Source organism: Epinephelus fuscoguttatus, linkage group LG1, assembly GCF_011397635.1.
Source record: "Epinephelus fuscoguttatus linkage group LG1, E.fuscoguttatus.final_Chr_v1".
Taxonomy (NCBI): domain Eukaryota; kingdom Metazoa; phylum Chordata; class Actinopteri; order Perciformes; family Serranidae; genus Epinephelus; species Epinephelus fuscoguttatus.
In genome coordinates, this window is record NC_064752.1 from 21,759,672 (window position 1) to 21,782,229 (window position 22,558).

Consider the following 22,558-nt stretch of genomic DNA (forward strand, 5'->3'; position numbering starts at 1 on the left):
TCCAGCACTGCCCTCTGCTAATAATAAACAGGAAACAGGCTTTATTTAATCTCTCTGAGAAAAAGGACACAAAAATCTGCATTCTGTGTTCTGTTATAATTGCGAGCTGTATTATGCAACACGACTGCATGCTTTTACAATTGAGGAAAATATGCTTGTAAGCAGATTCCAGCATAAAGGTACGCAGAATTTAGCTGTAAAAATAGTGGGATTATGATTCTACACAGATCTTCCACCACCAACATGAGAAGAAAACATTTAAAGGTCTTTACTGGACTGAGTGGAGTCCCTCCCCCCAGGCTGCTGACACACTCACATCATCTATTGACTCTATTGTCACAACCAACACCTGAGTTCACCACCTGCTCCAGCAGCACCGGGCCTCGGTATCAAGCCAGGGGCAGGAAGGTGTCCATCATTGTTATATAGTTCTTATTCAATACTCGAGTGTCATGGTGATGTAGGGGACTACATGATGGACGTAAATCTCCTGTGCTGCCTTCAGGAGCGCTGGAAGGATTTATGGTAACTGGGAGAGATGAGGGTGAGCGCTAATGGGCCAGGGAACCGAATCTATGACGCGGCGTTACTACAAGGGTGAAAAATCTGCAGTGATCTGTGCTGAGATTGGAGAGGCAGCCCCATATTTACTCGCCGTGTCGCTAACGTCTGACACTTTAACAGCCCTCGCAGGAGCATACGTCTTCTGGGGGTTTGCACATTCTCACTTTCCTGCCCGACAGTGAATCGATATCGGTCTCTCACTGGATTTACGTCTGGGGTGCTATTTTTATGCTGACACTGGAAACTGTTAAATACATGGTAACACCACAGAGCTGTGAATGCAAATACATACATGTAAACATGTTTACATTTCTGGTGTTGGTATTTACATCAGTGTCTTAATGTATTAAAGGGACGGTGTCAGATCCTTGTTTAGAAAGATGCTTATTAATATTTAAGTGTACACTGTTTCCTTTTTATTTCCTCACTTTCAATTTCTTCCATATTCTCATTTTTCATTAACCTCTTTATAAAAACCACAGTCATCACAGCACACACACACACACACACACACACACACACACACAGTACATAAATGACAACACACCACACCGACAGTCACACCAGACAGCTGCCAGAGCGGTGTTGACCTCGGCCCGTCCGAGGCAGAGGGACGGACAGACAGACAGAAAGAGAGAGAGCGGCAGAGTGTATCTGCGTACCGATGGCGAGTTGGGGCAGAGTGCAGCCCAGCCGCTCCGCGATTGCCTGCAGCTCTTTCAACTTCGCCTGCTGACGCCGGCCCTCCTCGCTCAAGATCTTGTCCTTCAACCACTGGTAACCCTGTCGAAAACACAGCACACCTGCTCAAAAACACAGCCCTGCTCACACACCGCTGCGCCGCAGCTCCTGTGTCACCAGGGCCTGTTTTTAAACACGTGACTCTGTCTCCTGCCGTCTACACCTCAGCCAGGGAAAACATGGCTACAGCTATGCTTATGTCATTACATTACAAAGTTACAAACATTACAGAAAGAAAATCTCTTTAAACTATTACAGTAATTTCCTGAAATCCTAACTGAGCCCAGCTGAGTCAGTAATCTTTACGTAGTATCAGGAGTTATACCATTATAATATTAGTAACAAAATGGAAACCAAAGAGCCAAAATACCACAAACATCCACAGGCAACACTGAACCACACAGGAAGCAGCACATTCCACACACGTCACCAAAAGTACTGCACAACACCAAGATGGAGAGCTACTTTCATCTCTGATCGACAGCCACTGACACACAGACCACAGATGCACAACATGCCACTCCACCACAAGGACACATCGTTGCATTAGTCAGGTGTTAGCTCGTGTGTGCTGCAGTGTGTGCTAAAATTAAAGTTAATCTGTCACTTTTAAGTAAAATATTTCCCTGAATTAAATAATTAAAACTGCTTCTCCTCATTAATGTCCACTTACTGTGGCTGTTAAATAAATACATAAAATAAAAATAAAAGTTGCCTGGAATAACATGTTGAATTTCATGATTAATCTACATCTTTAATTATTTAGTTTTCGTTATAATCCATAGTCTCAAAAAACAAACAATTAAGATGAACATGTACACATGCGATGCTGCTATTGCTGCGTATGTATGCATGTATGATGTGTGCTCATGTGCGTGCACTGAAATGCGTTAAGCTGACACCAGCTGGCAAACGGTGTCGAACAGCACCGCTGGGGGAGAGGTGAGCAGTGCATGGCATCAACCATGGCACTGAAAACACACAGCTATGTGAGGTGTGCACAGAGTTACCGAACCTGAAAGACACAAACAAACAAACAAACAAACCAGCGACCAGAAGGGAAACACAGAATGGTGACACCAGCATGGATGATCAGAGCGGGATAGAGACAGCGAGCGAGGTTTGTGTACCTTCAGAGAGGCCCGAGAGTACGGAGGCACCCTGCCGTCGTATTTTCCTGAGATGATCCCACAGGCTAGTGGAGACCACGTCATGGCCCCCACACCTGAAGAAAGGACATGTGATCATGACATCGTCACTTCCTCATAGAGTTGTTGCCCTTATTTTGGCTTTAGAAGAAAATTATATAAGCAGCACTACAGGTAGGTTCTGGTTGCACACATTTAAATCTGGTATATGGAATTCTTTATTTTATGTTGAATCCTATATCATAAAAAAATACAGTACATGCGTGTTGTTTACTGATGTACATCAAAGCTGTGGTCGTTTGGCTCATGTGTCAACATGCCACAAACAGATGTCTTTCCAAGTCTGTCAGTTTTTGTAAAATACTTTCTGTTCAAATTTGCATTTAAATCTTGCTACTGCAGCAACTTTGCATCCAACACATTGCAGTCACCAAACATCTGTAGCACCACTGCACCTTAAAGAAGACCTCAGCTAAAGCCACAGATCCATCAGTGCTCACCTATCTTATGGAAGAGCTCAGGCAGCTGCACCTCCACCTTCTCTCTCTGGAACATGTGGTACTCAGCCTGCTCGCAGATGGGTGGTATCTGGTTGAATTGTCGAGCCACAGAGTACGCTTCCTAAAATATGGAACACATGACGGAAACAAGATTAGGCTCATACATTTTTCCCCCATTCAAGTTTTTTTTGGGGGAGTTTTTCCTTATTTGCTGTAAGGGTCCAAGGACAGAAGGATGTTATATGCTGTAAAGCCCTCTGAGGTAAATTGTGATTTGTGATACTGGGCTTTATAAATAAAACTGAAATAAACTGTATTCAATGTACAGTACAGGAGCCTTATTACAGAAACTTCTCAAGTTTAAAATCCTATCTTATCTCAGTTTAGGGCGACATTTGGGGTTTTATTGCAGAAATACTGTTTCTAACTGCATTTAGAAAATAAATCCTATTTTATGTTAGGGATAGCAACTTAACTATTATAGAACTCTCGTAACTTAGGGATGTTTGAAGTTATGAATCCTAAGTTAGGATGGCATGGACCACGTCCTATATTCAAATAACTAATAAAAGTAGCACTTTTTGTTAGGTCTGTACAGCAATGACAGTGAAGTTTGGGAACAACATGAGCATGAGCAAGGTTCAAAATAAATAATCAGAAATGCTTCCTATACAAATATTGACAGACTAAAGGAAAGAAAGATGGATAAAATGCACATAACTATGTTGCATTCAAGAGATTAAGACAGGTAGACTTCTGTAGCCTTCACCCCCTCTAGGAATGTCATAAAATGTCCCCTTATCTTATCCAGAGTAGAATATTGACCCTTATTTGGTTTTCTAGTTTTTTGTAAACTTAGTCTCATTCTGAATAAACAATTAATTCAAACAATTGACAAGAAAACTTCTGAAAAGGTGGCGTTTCTCTTCTTCTGACTCTGCGTAACTGAAATTGAACCCTCATCTTATTGTCCATATTAGCTCGCCAGTGACATGTGAGAGCCGTTGACATTATGGTTAATGTGGAGTAGCCTACTGATATATCCTGATCTAAGATACGGGCATGACAGAAGTGCTGATTGAAGAATCAAATTTACAGCTGTAATTAGGACTTAAGATAAGATAGAAGGTCTGTTATGGGATAGGACACAGGCCTGAGTTTAGGAAATGCTTCTGTAATAGGAAGATAGGATTTTTCCCATCTTTGGAACTTTAGATTGCACACTACATATGTAGTATACAGAACATTAATGAACGTCAGGATCAGGAGCAGGTAGGATACAGCAAGGTTAGAAAAAAACTCCTGCTATGTTGGAGAATAATGTTTGCCCTGTGTTTGTTTGGACTGTTATCTACACTGCGTCTCACCATTATCTCCATCGGGCTCCAGCGGGACGTTCCCCAGTACATGGCCATGCCTTGATTTATCACATGGGTCATTGCTCGAACCGTTTCTGCAGGTAAAAATACACAATATGATAAGAAACACCATCAGTGGTGAAATCACAGTGTTTACAGAATAGTGTCTTCTCTTTCTCCTCTACAGAGCATCCTCAGAGCCTGCTGCGCTGTATGTGCTTGTTGTGTATTATCATAAGAGGTGTATTTAATATCATTTGCAATCCAAATGGACCGGGCCATTCAGGAGACAAGAGGGGAAGCTGATTATGTTAATCAGAGGTGATTGATTGATTCATTCAGATGAGGGTGACATCTATTCACAACAAGGCACACTTGAATGACATTAATGTAAAAAGCCTTTTTTATTTATCTGCGACCTGCTACAGGGGAACATAAGACGAGCTCAGTGAAATAAATAAGAGATGACAAGCGCCAGTTCGAATCTTTAATCACAGACAAAGCGTCTTCAGTCGGTTGACAAACTGGACTGCAGCTTATGTATTTTAAGCAGAGAGGGTTAAAGCAATATGGTTGTATAAAATGAAAAATACATCAAGGATTAGGTCTTTTTCATTAATGTTCTGACTGGATGTTCCACAGATTAATCTCATGTTATTCTGTCAGAACATCTCTATATTTTATTTAAAGCCATCAGATAGGAATTTCATTTAACAGCCACATCTGACCATGTGACATCGAATGAAATCTAATATTACCCAACTTTAATTTCCGTCATTTCATTGGTCAAGGCAGCACTATATATCAAGGCAAAAGTACCAAGCATGTGTGATAACGATCAGGTTTTCTCAGACAAGATCAGGATCACCAGAGTGCAATAAAAGTGGATGCGTCGACCCCCCCAATAATCCTCCACCCATCCATCTATTCACCGCACTGTTTCTAAAAAGTCTCTCTGACAACCAAATCATCTAGTGGCCGCTTGGCTTAAGAGGGTTTCTCTGTAAACTGACAGAACAGCAGCTCACCACTTCTTCACCCTGCACACTGCCCTTTAGCTACTGCCAGAATAAAACACACCAGATGGTCTAAGGACTGCGGTTCTGAAGACGCAGACTCAAAGCTGTCCATGTGAACTGTGTGCAGTCTTTAAAGGGCAGATGAGCAAAAGAATCGCCTCGACTTCTACATCAAACAACACCATCTACGTCTGACTAACAAGACTCTAAAGTATCGTGAAAATGTCGGAGCTGCTGAAGCATCGAGCTGAAGGCAGGAAGATGACCTCTGACCGAACTCTGTAACCCAAAGGGGAACTCCAACACAGGAGCAGATGCATGCTGTGTGGCCAGCTGAGCCCACACACAGTCAGCACTCTGCCATTTAAAGGTCTCCAGCATCAGTATCTATCCTCATTCTGACTGTGGAGGTGGAAGTGCCAGGACAACAAGCAGCATTTAAAAATAGATATTTCAGTTACAAGAGGTTTGTATATCGGAGTCTTCGCGTTGCAGTAGCCATAGAGGCAGAAAAGAGGTGCCTTTTTTAAGTGCAATATGACAAACCATATGAAAACAGGGTTAAGTGTGTACGGCCCTGTCCACACATATTTTTTTGTTTTGGCCTCTCGTTCATATGCAAACCAACACTAAAACAGTGATTTTTTTTTTAAAAGAACGCCTTTAAAAATGCAGATTTTTCAAAACTCTGGTGACTTTGTATCTGTGTAAGAAGGGAGCATTTGGGAAACGATGGTGTCATCTCCTCAACTCATACAATCCCATTGTTGCTCTGTGTACTGAGTAACACCTGAAACAATAACGATGGCAAAGTACCGGTACTTCACATTAAAAGTTAGTACGGCTACACCACTTCACGGACGAACTAAGGAATCTGCTACACCCACTGTTATTTCCTCCACCTCAGAGTCCGTTGTTTGAAGTCCACCAGAATCAACTGTTTTGGATCAGGCCCAGCTGAACCAGCAGATGCTGGAACAATTTTGAGAGTGGGATTATTGCCAAACTATTGAAAACTTTCACCTGTCCAGAGTATGACTTATATGTTTGAGTGAACGCCTTCCTTGTTATACTGAAGGGGAACCAACGGTGATGAGATCTCCAGTGGGTGTTTTGAAAAAGATAGCCAGTATACTTAAGCATCTTTGAGATGAGGGAAGACAGCACATGCTAGTTAGCATTTGGAGGAAGCAGCATCCCTGTGGCTGAAAAATGAAACCTGGAAGTGCCAAAAACTGCAGTTTTTTGAATGGCCACTTGAGGCTGACTCCAGAAGCCAGTCAAGACAGTCAGTCCCGCAGACACATGTTCAAATGCCCAACTTTTCAGCTGGAAAAATAAAAAACATGTTAACAGCCTGGTGTAAAATATGGTTTTGGTCTCTTTAAATAATTTCACTCTTCATGACAAATTTACAGAGGGTAAATTTTTATATAACTCACCAATTGACATTTTATTAAGGCTACTTATTAAGGCTTGCAATTAGGTATGAGATATATTTGCTTTTAACTATGTGTTCGTGTGGACATGATGGCTGTCTCGTGTCACTTGTGTCTGTTTGGAGCTTAGGTTGTGCATGTCCACAGAAATTAACATTTCCGGGACAGTGTTGGCAGAACAAGAGAAAGGAACTCACTCAAGATATGCTTTATACAAAGCATCTATGATGGCACTGCTGTCTCTTTTTCTGTCATGAACCACGCTGACCTCAGAATTAACAGTGTCCTTGAGTAACGACCTCAAGTGTTGCTGTGTAATGTTTATTTTGTTCACAACACAGCTGGTTGTCTACGCAATCACATGGTTATAAGGCATGTATATTTCTATCCTTATGCATAATTGTGGGCGGGCCGATCTGAGTGACAGGCCATCTGCCAATAGTGTCATCAGCTTCTAAATCAGATCCACCCTTCACTCCACCACAGCACCAGCCTCTAACCCAAATATGGTCACTTCTGGCTTCAAAAAAGCAAGACGGCGACGGTTGAAGTGCCAAACTGGGTGACATCAGGGTAGCTATGCCCATTATTTTTACAGTTAATGATTTGTCGTTTTTGCATTCTAGTGTGTGTACAGATATTTTGTAAAACAAAGTTCGTGTGGACAGAATTTTTTTAAAAAATGGTAGGGGGGAATATCAGTTTTCAAATATATCTGTGTACCTGTGCACAGGGCCTGAGAGAAAGAAAAACTAGATGATGATTTAAAAGCAACAGAGGGTGAAGTAGAGATAAAAGAATAATTACCTTCCATAGGTGTATTAGGGTCCGGTCTGTTTGCAAAAACCACGTCCACATAGTCTAATTGCAGTCTTTCTAGAGAGGCTTTTAAACCTAGAAAAAAAGCAGCACAGTTAGTACAATAATAGTGAAGGTCTCTTTTTATGTTCTTCATAAACCTCTATGTGTCTATGTGCTGCCAACTAAACACAGCAGAGGGTTCTTAACTTTACTGTACCGAAAAGTTCTCTTAGCAACCCCATTAAAAAAGCAGCCTTGATTCCCCGAGGTCAAAGCAGCTAATTAGGAAGTATTTTGTTGTTGCAGTGTCAGCATTTAATTCAATAACCTTTGGCGCTGCTACTTACCTTCTATAATATGTTTTCGGGATAAACCTCTTTCAGTCTCCGCTCTGCAAAAAAACAGACTTTAAGTTATAAACAATTACTTGAGATATGCCTGGACCTGCCCCCTCAGCGGTGATATAATACGATACATCCTCTGTGAAATATGATCTAATAAATGTTTTATCGAAAGTATCTGACAAACAGTTTGGATGACACATGATCCCATTACCAGGAGCATCAAACAGAAAAATTATACGGGAGGATCGTTTCTCATCCGAGTCAAAGAAGCAGTCAGATGAAACTTACTTTCCACCCCAGAAGATCTTTGTTGTTATCACCAGACTTGAACGTCTGAAAATGGAAAATGAAAGCACATTTGTTACAACATCTGCCCAAACATGGAGATATACAGCAAAAAAACAAACAAACAAAAAAAAAACCTCACGTACAGTAGCTGGTGATATCTAAGGTTGAAACAAAGCTTGTTTTATATGTATTAAGAGCTAGGATAAAAAGCTTAGACACCTTCTTTGGGTAATCATGCATTATTCTTTCATTGCCACACTCACCCACATCCCACAGTAAGTGTGACTGTGCCAGAACTTGGCCGGCGCCAATGAATGAGTGTGTGTAGGCGTATAACCTGACAGAGCTATACAAATGCCAATCCAGGGCCGACAAAAGTAGAGGACAAGGCACTAGAAGTTCATCCATTATTCAGCATCTTTGAGGAGGGACACAGGAGTGTGGGCATGGCACGGCTGCCCGCATTAATCTTTCATCCCCCTACCTTACCGTTGCAGTTCACAACACACAGCCTCCCAATATGTGCAAGGAAGGAGATGATACAAGATTAGGGAGGCTGGCTGGGACGGAAATTACAAATCCCCCCACCAAACTCATTAAAGCGTGCCTCATACCTCCATCCTTTCTTCTTTATAATGTTTCCGAGCACCACCTCTGCCCTGCAAAGCAGACATGGAGAGAAGATTAAATAAAGATAGTGTTGAAATGATAAGAGCGTTTACACCTGTCTGTCTGAGGAATCATTTCAATCCCTAAATTAAAGGGGACCTGTTATGCTTTTCCTCATCTTCTGTCATATATATCATGTTACAATGTAGATTCGACCAGGCAATCCGATTGGTCCACTAGACATTCAGAATGAGATCAAATCAGTGTGACAGCACACCAAGCTTATCACTAAAAATATTACTCTGCTATTTCCATGGCAACATTGTAACTTCCAGAGCTGAATCAAAAAATAGTTGGCTGTAAAACTGATACAAAATGGATCATTTTGTTTTTAATTCTGATTTAAATAAACTTCAGTTAAACAAATATAATTTTATGACCACCCTGTTAATACAGGTGTGGATTTGATTTTTGCAAATGCTTAACGCCAACAAATACAGATTTAAGCAGGATAAAAATATGTTGTGAAGGAGTTCATTGTTATTGGAAATGTTTAAATCACATTAGCTGCGCCCGTGAGTTGTTGACCCAGCAATATCTTAAAAATAGTCTACATGTGAAGTTTGCGGACATAGTAGCTAAATCAGTTCACGGAAAAAGACATCTTAGTTACAACAAGACTGAAATAGCAAGGTAGTTTCATGTTCATGTTTGTGGTATTTATTCAGTTTGGAAAATCCCATGATCTCTATAAAGCATAACCGTTAGGTCAAGTTGGCTGGCTGACTCAACAGGAGCTAAAAATCGTCTCTGTTGCTAGGTTGTTACTAAGGGTCGGCTTACTTCCTGGAGTAGTAAACAACATTCTATTACATAGGTTTCTACTGACTTGACTGATTGTTTTCCAGTTATTAGTCAGACTCCATGTAGTCCAATGGAAATGGAGCAAACACTAGCATAAAGTGTTTAATTTGAAAACAAACTGCCCCACAATATGAAAACATTTTGATTATTTCTTTTATTCTGTAGGGAACTTTTGTATAATTGCAACATTACAAGGAGGGTGAGCTTTATTGTCGTTATAGTCACTTCAGTGATGAAGATTTAGTGAATTAAAGCACAGCCTCTTGCTTGATTTAATGTGACCAAAGTTATAACAACAATAATAATGAAGTAAATTATGTAAAAATAATCTCTGTGAGTAAAAACCACAGGCTTCAGACCGTTTATACTCTGCTTCCCACATTTTTTTTTAACCTTCAAGACAAGCTGACATCAGCTCCTGACATTTTTCTTTGTATGATCATCTGCTCCAGGCACATTACTGCAAATTTACATTACATACACTGCTACATGTAGCTACATGCTAACATCACGGAAACTTGTAATCTCTCTTGCCAATGTTAATTTCTCCCTTTTAGATTTAATTGGTGATTTTTCACGGTAGAAAGTGTTGCTATACTCAGTTACAGTTATTACACGGCTGCAATGACAGTGCAGAGACGCCAAGATACCCGGAAATGCTGACCAATCAGAGCAGACTGGGCTATTATGGGAGGGGAGCTTGAAGAGACAGGTGCTAAAACTCAGCTTTTCCATCAGAGAGTAAATACAGGTGTTCCAGCACAGACTGTATGAGGAAAATAAAGTGTGTTTTGAAAATTAAATCATGTAAACGTGTTCTAGTTTAAACCCAAACACAAGTATGAGCCAGAAAATGAGCAGAACAGGTCCCCTTTAAAGAAAGGCGTCCAGCTCTGCACACATACTATATAATGCATAAAGGGAGCTTTCTTTGGAAAGAGCACCTGTCTGGGACTGGTGTGTGTGTGAATGAGTTGCCAGGTCAAAGTCAGCGGGGCCTGGGACCAGCTGTGCTGTGGAGCTACCACTATGTTACTCATTAGCAGCCACAGGGGTGCTAATGAGTGACATTACGATCAACATAGGGGCTCATTAGGGCTGGGCAGAGACCTGTCAGTAGGATGTCTCTCCAGTCCTCTCACTCTGACAAATAATGAGACACCTCATTGTAGCACAGTTTAAGATAAAATGTGTTTGGATGCTCTTCAGGGGTAGATAAAAAAACCTGCAACTACTGAGACTTGTTTTGTATTCATTGTGAGTGCACGGATAAATAAAGCCAGCTGCTCTAATTGATGCTGTTTTGAAATAAACAACGTTTTGTTGTCATGTGTTAAAAGTGTTGTTGAAAAACTACAAGGACTATAATTTGTCTCACCAGGGAATTAGTGCGGTGTGTCTGTGTCGAGTGGCCAAACAGTCTGACATGTGGTTGTGATAATCAGATGGCTATGTATCAGTCAGCTAAACTAGAATCACAGACAGCTCACACCACACTGAGATAATATCGTGCCGGTACAAATGTCTATTACTGGGATTTCTACATGAAACAATGTTTCAGAAAAACTCTGCCACCTTTTTTCACGTCACGTCACGTTTTAGACACCTCAGATTTGGGGAAATTTATACTAACATTTTATAGACAAAACAATAAATCAAGGAAATTATGCGCACATTAATCAATAATGAAATCAATCATTAGTTGCAGCCCTTGTCTGATAGGCAGGCAAGTTACCTCTGAAGTAGATCCTCACACAGCTAGTCATAAGAGCTATGAATATCTGTTTGAAATTATGTAAAACTGATTTTTTTTTTATATTCCTTAATTCTACAATGCAGGTGGTGAGTGCATAATTAGTGCGACCCAGTCAGAAGGGCCACAATTATAAGAAAAAAGACCAAGTCTGAAAAATACCATTAAACAGGGAGCTGTTAGTTCCCTCATGATGCTGCTGAAATTAACTGCTAACCAGTGGGAAACTTTTTGCACTTAACACTTTTCCACCTGTTTGAGATTTCATGCTAAACAATCTGACAATCTACTTTTTGTTTAGACCCATAGATGCATATAAATAAATTTTTATTAACTTACTTAAGCGTTTCACACCCTCATCTCCCTCCGGCTTCACCTTGTATCTATTTATCTTTCTTCTCCCTGACAGGACGAGTTACTGGAGGTTAACTTAATTATCTCCTGTGTGATTCTTCACACGTTCTGCTGTGTCACGCTGCACCCTGAAACCAGACAGATGATCTTATCTGTGCTGTGCAGACCTGTGTATTTATTAACTGTTTATATGTATGAGTCATACTACATACAATTAAAGCGGTATATTTTATTATTAGTTTGTAATTTGTACCAAGCAGAAAGCCTTGCGCCGAACAGTTCAATACAATGAGTGTATTGTTACATCCCTAATACATACATCTGTACCTGCAAAGTGCTGCTATTGTGCTCAACAACACAGCCCACATGTTGGAGCAGGTAACATGCTTTTTGCCCCTCCCGTCCCCAAAACCAAAACACTCTACTCCAGTGAGACACACTGGGAGACACACTACGTTAGCTTGTTGCAAGATGGTTAGTAACGTCATTACCAGACCAGAAATATAAGATATTCTGATAACCCACAGGTCTGGTGTTTGGAGTCACTTTGGTTTCGCTGTGAATTATGAGGGCGATAAGCGTGCATCTCCCACACAACAGTAGCTTACATTAGTCGGAAGTCGCAATTCCTGCTTGTACAAGAACAAAACAAACCCTCAAAAGCCCAAATGATGTTAGTTTTAAAACAAAACTTTAACAAAATTTAAATAACAAATAAATTTCTCCGCCATTTCAGAAACATTTTCTTTCTTTCTTTTTTTCTGTGAACGCTTTTGTTTGAGTCACGGAGTGGAGAAATGATCAGTCGATCTGTTTGTGGTCCAATCGTTGAGAGCTGAAAATGCAAATGCAAAGAACTCAAAAATATGTTTTCACCTTTACAAGCAGAGGAAGCTGTGATATTTTAGGGATCATGCTTTAATTATAACCCCTGGATATGTGTATTTATTATTTATTTTGTTCCTCCCTTGTTTCTCACTTATTAAAAGGTAAATTAAATGAAATATAAACACAGGTGCAGTCTGCTGATCTAACAAGCAGCACAGGTAGAGCAGGTGCTGAACTTCCACTAGCTGTTTTAGACCCTGCCAGCTGGACCCACACCTTTTTAAACAACAAGCACTCAAGCACTCCCCTGAGAGCAATAATGTGTGTGTTTGTTTGCGTACTAGTGTGCGTATGTGTGTGTACATGTGTGTGTGTTTCTGGCAAACACCCACACAGTGCCCAGTGTGTTGCCCTTCTGAAATGTGAGTAATCTGAGAGCCCAAACAGAAGGTACAATGTGCCTTGAGCAGGTTGACTTTCTTCATCCATCCATTAATTAGCTCTTTATGCCAGCGCTGAGTCGATGTTATGACTTACGGCACAACTCAATGACCACAACGATGCATTATTCATGCATTTACAATATTTTATTACTTTCAGATTTCTCTGTAATTATGCTTCCAATTTGCCACTGGTTTCACACAATACCATGCAATTACTATGCACAGAGCAAAATGCCTCAGCCTGAAAGAAAATGTAGAAGGAAATTACTCGCATATTATAAATGTTTTGACGCATATGTGTTTGCTGATAACAGCAGCTACACAGCAATTATACATATTTATTTATACCTCTAAGAAACACTGGCCTGCACATTGGCACGGATACACTGGTTATGAATCAATATCTAAATATCTGTATGAACTGAATATTTGTTTTGAGACAGTGTCTCTGTTTTATAGGGCTATAAGCCAGAACAAACATGCCAAACAAACAGCCAACCACTGCCATACGCTGTGCATGAGCAGAACAAGGAGTGTGAGCCCAGCTTACAAACCTCGTTTATCAGTCCACGCTCGAGACACAGGATCCACCTTACAGCAGCCGACTGTACAGCCACCTGCACCACTTCACCCTCTCTAAGTCTGACTGATGAGGGAGTAGCATTAAGCCAGAACCAAGGACTTCACATGAAAGCTTTTTCCGTTCTGATGTGCAAAGTGCGTGATTTGTTTTACTCCCCTGTATGTGTGTAATATAAGCTCCTCGGCGCTGCTTTGCAGTGGAAGCTGTCAGGATTAACACCTGTGCAACACATACCGAGCTGTGTGACATGCTGTCACAAACATTTGCACGTGTCTAGCAGATTTGTCCTTTCTGTCGAACTGTGGTTTGTTTTATGAGGGCACGATAATCAGAGTAATAGTAGGTAGAACTTCTGCACCAAAGATCAACTTTTTCCAGCCCTATCTTAAATCACCAAGGCAGACAGATTGTTTAAAGCCTCCCAGAACAATGAAGCATGTAGTGATGACGTTCAGTAGACAACAGCTGCTGAGGCATTAAATGAGGAAAACCACTGAGACCTGCTGCATGTTTCTTGCCTTTGTGTTTTCTTTTGATTTGTGTGTGCGTGTGTGTGTGTGTGTGTGTGTGTGTGTGTGTGTGCGCCACACAGGCACTATGACGCATCTCCCAAAACATAATGGCAAAACTAGGCTATTCTTGGGAGGATTTAAAAAAGGACTTGGTGCTGTTAATCAGAGATACTGTTTGCAAAGGATAATCCCTTAGATTATTTCAAAGCAACCAAGTTACTACAAAGCCAGATTAACCCACACGAAATTAAACCATCACTACATTCAGCAATAAGGCAGTACAAGGCTGCTTTCTGAGGTTAAAATATCAACACTGGCTGCCCTGCAGATTTAGACCAAGGCTATGAATATCTGAACTCTCATGAATGCAACAATCACAAGGTGTTACTGAAAAAGAAATTCAGGTCTAAGAGCAAGGACAGGGACATCAATCTGCTGCCTCCATTAATATGTCACTGGAACTACTTTGTGGCAACAAAATAGTCCCATGAGAAGGGCTGACAGTGATAATGTGGATGATAAAGTAACAAGGACTTTCTTGCTTTCTGATTAGTTTTCTGCAGAACCTTCACAACTAAACAAAATCACATTTACCTTCTTTGTTCTTGGATTGTATCAAACCTTCTGCACATTAAACATTTACATGGCTTGACACCTATTGTAGTGTAACAATGTGTTTTTGTGATTTGGGTAAACTGACGAGGAATATGTGTGCTTCGTTGAATAGTCAACTGAACTTCGCAAAGAGCAACACATTTCAGCGGCATTTAAAGAACTATTTGGTTACTGAAAAAAAGTGGCACACAAATTTAAAATGCTCTTAAAATATACTCAGTATTTTTTCAGATGTTTAACCTTACAGATTGAACTGTGCCCACTTGACCTTTCGCTAAGCCCCGCCCCTTTGTGATGGCCTGACAAGCTGTCAGAGTAAGCATGGAGCCCACACTGTAACTAACTGCACTCCCTGAAGAAATATTATCATATTTTTGGAAAACTGAAATAGTGATTCCAGAGGGAAGCAGACAGAGGGGTCTACAGTCTGTGTTTGAAGGATATATCCAGGATGTCAAACTGACTCAGCAGCAACAACAGGTTAAAAAGACAAAGATAGTTAGAAACTAAAGTTAGAAGCTCGCTAATATTGAACCAGCTGTGTGGCATCACAGTGTGCGCAGATGAACAGTCTTTGGCTTCACCCCCGTGCTGCTACCAGCACCTGGACCTCCGACGCCGGACAAGCAGGGATCTCCAAGGGGAGTCAAACAACGTTCATCTGCGTACACTGCGATGACACACAGCTGGTTGAACATCAGCAAAGTTTCCCTGCTTCCCTTCACTGGTTCCTGTACAGCAGGGTCGGTCTTTGTTTAACTGTTATAATCATTAAAAAGCAAAAGCAGCATGTGTATACATTCAGTAGGCTATATCTTCAGTAGCTAGCTAGCTAACCCTACACTTTTCAGGGTTTGATTTTGGTTTTGGAACAGGGAAGAAACGTATATCTTTTTCCAACCTCTCCAGGTAACGAGTATCATTAATACACGATGTGCCCCAGGCACAACATTTAGCTCCAAATCCACAAAACCAGCCTGAAAATGAAGGAAATCTGAAATCATTGCATTCGAGTCAATGGAGCACAGCTGTGTTGTTGTTGGACCCCGGTCTGAGCCGGCCTGATGCTACATGATGATTGGCCAGTCTGCGTGCGGAGGCCGATTTAGTGAAGGGTCAATTTTGACTGTTTTCTGATTGTTCTCTTACTTTTAGACTAGGCGACTAGTCTAAGATTAAACTTCTGTTTAAATGTCAGGGAAATGAGTCATTAGGTACAGCCATAAAACTGTGCCTGTAAGTATCAAGGATTGTGTTACCATGAGTAGAGACAAGACACTGGCAACTCCCTCAGAACAAGTCTGGACGCAGCAATACAGTACTTACATTCTTTCTAATGCCCTGACTAATGTGGCTCACACCTGCACCTTACACTCCAGCAAAACAACTACACCGAGTACATAAACTTAACCTGATGCTTTTATCATCAATCACTTGTGAGCTGCTTGCCAACTTTAGGTGTTACTGCTCACTGCTATGTGACCTGTGGCACAGGATATACTTACTTCCCAGCAGCGTAGACCTCCGCTGTGTCAAACAGATTGATGCCATTTTCATAAGCCAGAGTCATCAGCTGCTCCGCCATCTGTTGAGAGATCAGGGGAGAGGGAACAGAGTGGGGGGAGGACAGGGTGAGAGACCTCTGATGTGAGGTGTCAGGACTTTTCAATTATTTAACTTCCTTCGCAGGACTATAGGTGGCCGTGATGGCTTTGCCTTCCAACAACATGTTTACTCTCTGGCTGCTGACTCCCTCTGGCACTATGTGTTCACTATCAGTAAAAATAGGCTTCCTGAGCAACCCAGGATGTGCCAGATCATGTGGAGGGTTCCCATTCCCAAGCTTTGACTGATGGAAGATGACAAAATCCATCTGCTCTCACCTCATCCGTTATCTGTCCACCGAACGTCACCCATGTTCCTACAGAAGATGACAAGGAGCAGGGGTCAGAGTGTTATGTGCATAAACACACACGTACACACAGACGAGCAAGTGAACAGTGATACCACATGTTCTGCACAACTAAAACTGCACATTGAACTTGTTTCAGGTACACTACTTAAAAAGAAAAGGCGCTCAGTTTGGATATATTAATATATTGGAGCCATTTCTGCCGAGTCACTGGAACTTTCCACTGTATTTTCACTCTGAGCCCTATTTTACACCTGGTGCAAAGCGCTGCACGGGACAATGCAACTGTCATTGCTTGTTTCAGACCAACGCAGTTGTCATTTTAACAGCCAGCACCCACAGTGTGTAAGTAGCAAATGTACTTGCACCCACTTGTACACCCATAGGTGTGTGGGTCTTTAAAGGAGGTGTTGTCAGGTGCAATGTCAGGTATTGCTATTTTGAGGCAGCAAAAAGTGATTGTGCCCCTGAACGACAAAAATCAGGTCTAAAGTCAGAGTGGTGGAGTATGTTATTCACATTACACACAGTCTACATAGACAGGTTCACAACGTGCGTACACGTGTTGTACACACAGGGATGTGTGGATGGGTTGTGGGTGGGTGAAATAATTTCTTCATTTATAAAGAAAGTATTATTTACATTCTCTAAAATGTGAACATAGCAGAGAGCAGATTCATTGGCTGAATTTATGTAATGCCCAAAACAGATATGATGACCCTTTGCCCCTTGCACCTTACTGTGCGTCCATATTATGCACCGTTTAACTAACAGAAGTGTTGAACATGCCCTAAATGCACTTGTGCCATGCACTATAGATCATCTGAACACGGCCCTTTGTGTGAAAATACTATTTTCTCCCTATTTAAAGATAAAGGACTGTGGGGTTATGAATTCCCCTCACAAATCTGCTACACAAAGTCTTTGGTTTTGCAGCAAACTTCTCAGTGTGTCTCATGATCCAAAAGACTCTTACCTAATCCGAGGCAGGATACCCGCAGGCCAGACTTCCCAAGGTTTCTGTCAAAACAGAGAGAATTACGTTAACATTAATGCAGAACTGAGGTGACAGTGATTTGTGATATTTTACACTCGGTGGCCGTGACTGTGAGACTCATTTTTAACTTTTATTGATTGATTGATAAATAAATAAAATAAATATCCCCATCACTCTTCTGTAATGTGAGGAAAGGCTGTCACTGCAGTGGAAGCTTTAAGTCCTGAAAGCTGAGAAGAACAGCAGTGTGCATCTACAACAGCACTAACACATGTGTGGTATGTTGGATGTTTAAGGAGGGACGGTAACACGTGTGCTGACAATGAGAGTGCATGTGTGCGGTTAAATGTCAGAGGAAAGTCAGAGACAGGAAATGGGTCTTAAGCAGGCCCACCATGACATCCACTGAAATTTCTCACAGCACACCAGGATCCCTCAGCCATCATCTGACTGAAATCCCCCCACAGCAACGCAGAAGCTTCACTCCTCACAACAACTGGCTCCTAAAGCTGGCGTCTCTGAGCCTATCACAGTGCAGACAGACCCCTCTGCTGACAATCACAGCTTTGGTTGGGCTTTTGATTCTTTTGTGCAAGCTTTTAAAACTTATCTAAGACGTTTATGACTCCTAGTAAAAAGCACTGAAATAACTGATCTGGTTGAATTTGTTGTTATATATATTTTTCCAGGAGGAATTCAGAGTGTATCTCTGGACCTTAATAGTTCTGTTTCATCAGATATCTTTGATACAAGAAATTGTACAAATACACAAAATGAAGTGTGCTACCTCTGGTCAACCTACTTCAAGAGATAAGCTGGCAGTGTAAAGAGATAAAAGAAATGTGGCATCAGAGATGATGTAACATGTGCAGGAGTCAAAGTGAGCATGTGGGAGGATATCTAATATATTTTTATAAGACTGCCTGTATAGAAATACAGTTGAAATGAAAAGGAGTAGAAAGGAAGACAGTGGATAGGTGTGCTGTGTGTGTGCAGATGTGTGTTACATGACTGCGCTTGTGACTGCATGTGTGAGTTGGACTATGTGCGTGTGTGTGTGTGTGTGTGTGTGTGTGTGTGGGTGTTTTGTGAAGCCATGATAAGATTGCTGAATTGCTGCAGTGACTAACAAAACACTTCATTCAATGTGGTCTGAACACCAAGTCCAAAATACTGACAAGAACATTTAAAATAAATATGGAAATCTCACTGGTATCACATCCCCTCTAAGTAGGCTAAGTGGGCTACGTTTGTATTGTAGTGAAACAAAAAAAAAAAGGTTCTTTAAACGCTTTAAGTTTCTTTTTGATGTCTTTCCATTTATGCTCTATTTTAGACGAGTTAATCCAGTTAAACGTTCACATCATTAGTTCCACTCTTACTTTGCTAAATCACCATGGATGCAAGCACTGTTTCATTCATTTATATTCTTTGTTTTCTGACTTAAGTTATTTAAAATCACAGTTAAAATCAACCTTTTTCGGAGTTGTCCGAGGTTTCAGTGAGTATGAAATAATTTCTGGTTTGTTCATTTTCCAAAGTGAAGCTTTTGGATCAAACTTATCCACAACAAAGAGCCTCATTAAAAGGATCTGATTTGGTCAGTGAGGTCTGTAATCGTGTTACAGTTTGAATCCGAGAGCTCGCTAACGTCATGTATAGAAGCCCGCTGACTTATAAGCAAACACAGTCAGTCATGAGGGAGAAGAGAGAAGACGATAAGGGAATCCAGTGGGACAACGTGCCCTTACGGTGCACCGCAGTGACAAGGTTAACACAAGCCCCCTCTGGCAAACCACTGGAGCCAATCTACAATTAACTGCCTCTTAATTGCATGAGTGAAATACCCCCTCGGGTGGGTGGGGGTGGGGGGTGGGGGGGGTGGGGGGTCACACACAGAGATAACTGAAACCAAAAGCAGTGTGCTGACTGAAACTGCTAGTGGAGCATATTCTAAGTGTTTTTAATGATGGACTGAGACATTTGCCTCGTGCAAAATATCTGCTTAATGCAAAATTCTGCTTGACTGCATCCTCTAGTAGAGTTTGTCTCTAAACACTGTAGAGTGCTACTGGAGGATTTCAGGCCTTACACTACTCTAGACTTAAACACCTAATGTGATTAAATGAATTAGTGTTGCTTAATATGTTAATTCATGTTCCAGAGGCATGTTCAGAAAACGAGATGTATAGTAAACCTTTCTAATTAGACAAACTAGGAGCAACTGTATACACATGCTTCTAGAGTTTCACCATTTTCATCAGCGTGAGTTAGGGCTTATCACAAAGCAAAGCTTAAAATGTAAGTGTTGCATAAGCATGCTTTAACCATGCATACTGCACATACAGTACCAGTGCATTTAAGCACTTCCCCAGACCTAAAAATAAGTAACCAGGATATCAGAATACACACGGCTCTGCCCTTGCCTTTGTTCTCATTGTAAGGATGTCCCTTTGTCAGCACATTGTTGTGTTCAATATTTTACTAGACTGGCCTTGAATACTGCACTGTGCGTTGTTGCGATGACCCTCGGCCTCGGCCTGTAAGCAGGCTGGGGTCAGGTTCCCGCTGATCCTCAGCAGACATGAACCTCAACAGTAAAGTCATCTCTCTCACATCCTTCTCAATAATGAAGGAGACAGGCACAGTACAAGACAGCAACACCACTGCAGCCACAGGGACAAAGACTGATGAGAGACGTAGTGACTCCAGCACATGTCTCGTCCGGTTGTTTACTTAGAAATGCAGGTAACCTTTCTCTGAGTCAACATTAGCTTTCTGATCCATCAGCCTGGAGCTCAGGTGGACAAAGCAAAGGTTTTTATTTTGGTGTATTGGTTTATTTGATTGAGGATGGCTTGGGGATCTATTGGGGGCTTGGTTACACAAAGGTTGCATTTCACTTCAGCTTGACACAATGAATCCTGCTTGTCTAAGTCAATCACTCAGCTCTGCTGATGACTTTGGCCGCCATTTGTGGAAGCTGACCAAAGGAAAATAGTGGAGGTTATTTTCCATCAAGGTCAACATCAGGTAAGGCATATCAGAGGCGACCTGACCTTTCAGTCATTTATTATTGACTACTGAACTGCTGAATCCAGTAATCCAAAAAAAAAAAAAAAAAAATAGAAGATATGTGGATCACAAACACAACGATAGAAAGAACAAAATAAATATTAGTTGGTGAACATTAGCTCAGCGACTGCCAATCCTACCAGCAGCTGAGCCATTGTACCTCTATGTTCTTGCCTAAAGTTAATGTGGAAACAGACAACTTTTTAATTTCCCCTCCCAGTGTTTCCAAGGGGTTTTATTGTTGGCGCCACTGTGGCAAAGACAGCTGAATGTTATTCAGTTTTCCTCAGAGCCCAGTAACTACCATCATTACAGGACACGGTGCATTTTGTTGTCCACAGTGACTTCGGTTGTTTCACTGTCCACTATTTCTGCTACTGGGGCTGCAAAGAACTTACACTGATACTCTTTGGTAACTGGGGACAGCTACTGATAGCTAATGGGGAAAACAAAAGCGCTATCCTCTTCCTGCAATAGTTGACGCACTTCCTTAGTGCCGTAAATCAAGCTATCATTTTCCCAGGAGATCAAACCCAGTGACAGACAGAACTGCAAAAGCAATGCTTATAGAGAACCAATCTAAATCAAATGGTGTCAATATTCTATATCCATTAATCAACATTTACGTCATAATTATAAGTTAAAGCAAAAAAAATGGTCTATTTCCAATTTAATTATGTTTACTGTGAGCACTGCTCACTGTATGATTCACCTTGCCAATATGGCATCCATATTTTATCTACACAAATCCTTGTGGTGGGAAATATTATCCTGAACAATGAAAAACATCATTTTACCAACCAAACAAAAACAAACATTCAAGGACAGACAGGACAAATAAATAGCAAGCACTATTCGATGCCCGTCTTTGTTGCACAGAACATCCACAGCATACGGAAAATGTCAGTATCACTTCTCAATAACCAACACAAACCAGGCTGGTCACTCCTGTAGTCGACAAATACCAAAAACAGACAGTGTATTGTGTGACTGTGAACACCGACATATGAACAGAGTGTTGTGACACAAAACCAAACTTGTAAGTTCCCCAAAAAGCAATCAAGAAATCAAAACTTCTAACTGTTGATGTATTCTTTATCTATAATGGTCATTTACTATGAATACCACACACTCCTTTGATGGGCGAAACAATTAGCTTTAAACAAAGCCTGTAGTGACCTCTGCCGACCAATCAATGCTATTTAAAAAATGCCCAAAAGTGACAATGGCATGCATCAATCTCTGAGAGTTGTGACAGTACAGTCAGGGTTGTCTTGAGATGTTGAGCTGAACAAACAGCCAATGACAACAACACTGTAACAGGACGACACTCTTGCATGTACTAATTATGGGCCAGTACTAGAGGACTACAAAATACTGTGATGAAAACAAATTTGTCTTTTGAGTTGGGGGAGTTGGAGAGGCAAGGTACACCCTGGACAGGTCGCCAGACTATCGCAGGGCTGATATATCGAGACAGACAACCATTCATGCTCACATTCACACCTACAGCCAATTTTAGAGTCACCAATTAGCCTATCCCCAACCTGATTGTCTTTGGACTGTGGGAGGAAGCCGGAGTACTGCACAGAGGGGCTCTCCCACCCAGGGTTGAACCAGGAACCCTCTTGCTGTGAGGCAACAGTGCTAACCACTACACCACCATGCCGCCCGCACATCTATGTAAGCTATTCTTAAATGAACCAGTCAGCAATCACTATCATGCTTTGTTTATTTCAGCAAGTCAGAAAACCCAGACCTGCACGAGACACACCTGCTGTCCCGGCAAAAACAATTTTCAACAAATTTTG

The 22,558-nt window shown here is 41.3% G+C and overlaps 1 protein-coding gene across 5 annotated transcripts in view; it reads right to left on the reverse strand.

The window, feature by feature from the left end:
• The window catches only part of kcnab2a (potassium voltage-gated channel subfamily A regulatory beta subunit 2a), a 120,641-nt gene that overhangs the window by 10,513 nt on the left and 87,570 nt on the right, over positions 1–22,558 (reverse strand). For all 5 annotated transcript variants that reach the window (XM_049583156.1, XM_049583164.1, XM_049583147.1 and 2 more), the window contains 11 exons: positions 17,652–17,695; positions 16,647–16,684; positions 16,269–16,348; positions 8,817–8,861; positions 8,203–8,247; positions 7,918–7,961; positions 7,577–7,663; positions 4,321–4,406; positions 2,954–3,074; positions 2,436–2,530; positions 1,227–1,347 (listed from right to left, as the gene is read on the reverse strand). In XM_049583156.1, coding sequence (XP_049439113.1) covers positions 1,227–1,347; positions 2,436–2,530; positions 2,954–3,074; positions 4,321–4,406; positions 7,577–7,663; positions 7,918–7,961; positions 8,203–8,247; positions 8,817–8,861; positions 16,269–16,348; positions 16,647–16,684; positions 17,652–17,695 — 806 coding nt within the window. The remainder of the gene's footprint in view (positions 1–1,226; positions 1,348–2,435; positions 2,531–2,953; positions 3,075–4,320; positions 4,407–7,576; positions 7,664–7,917; positions 7,962–8,202; positions 8,248–8,816; positions 8,862–16,268; positions 16,349–16,646; positions 16,685–17,651; positions 17,696–22,558) is intronic.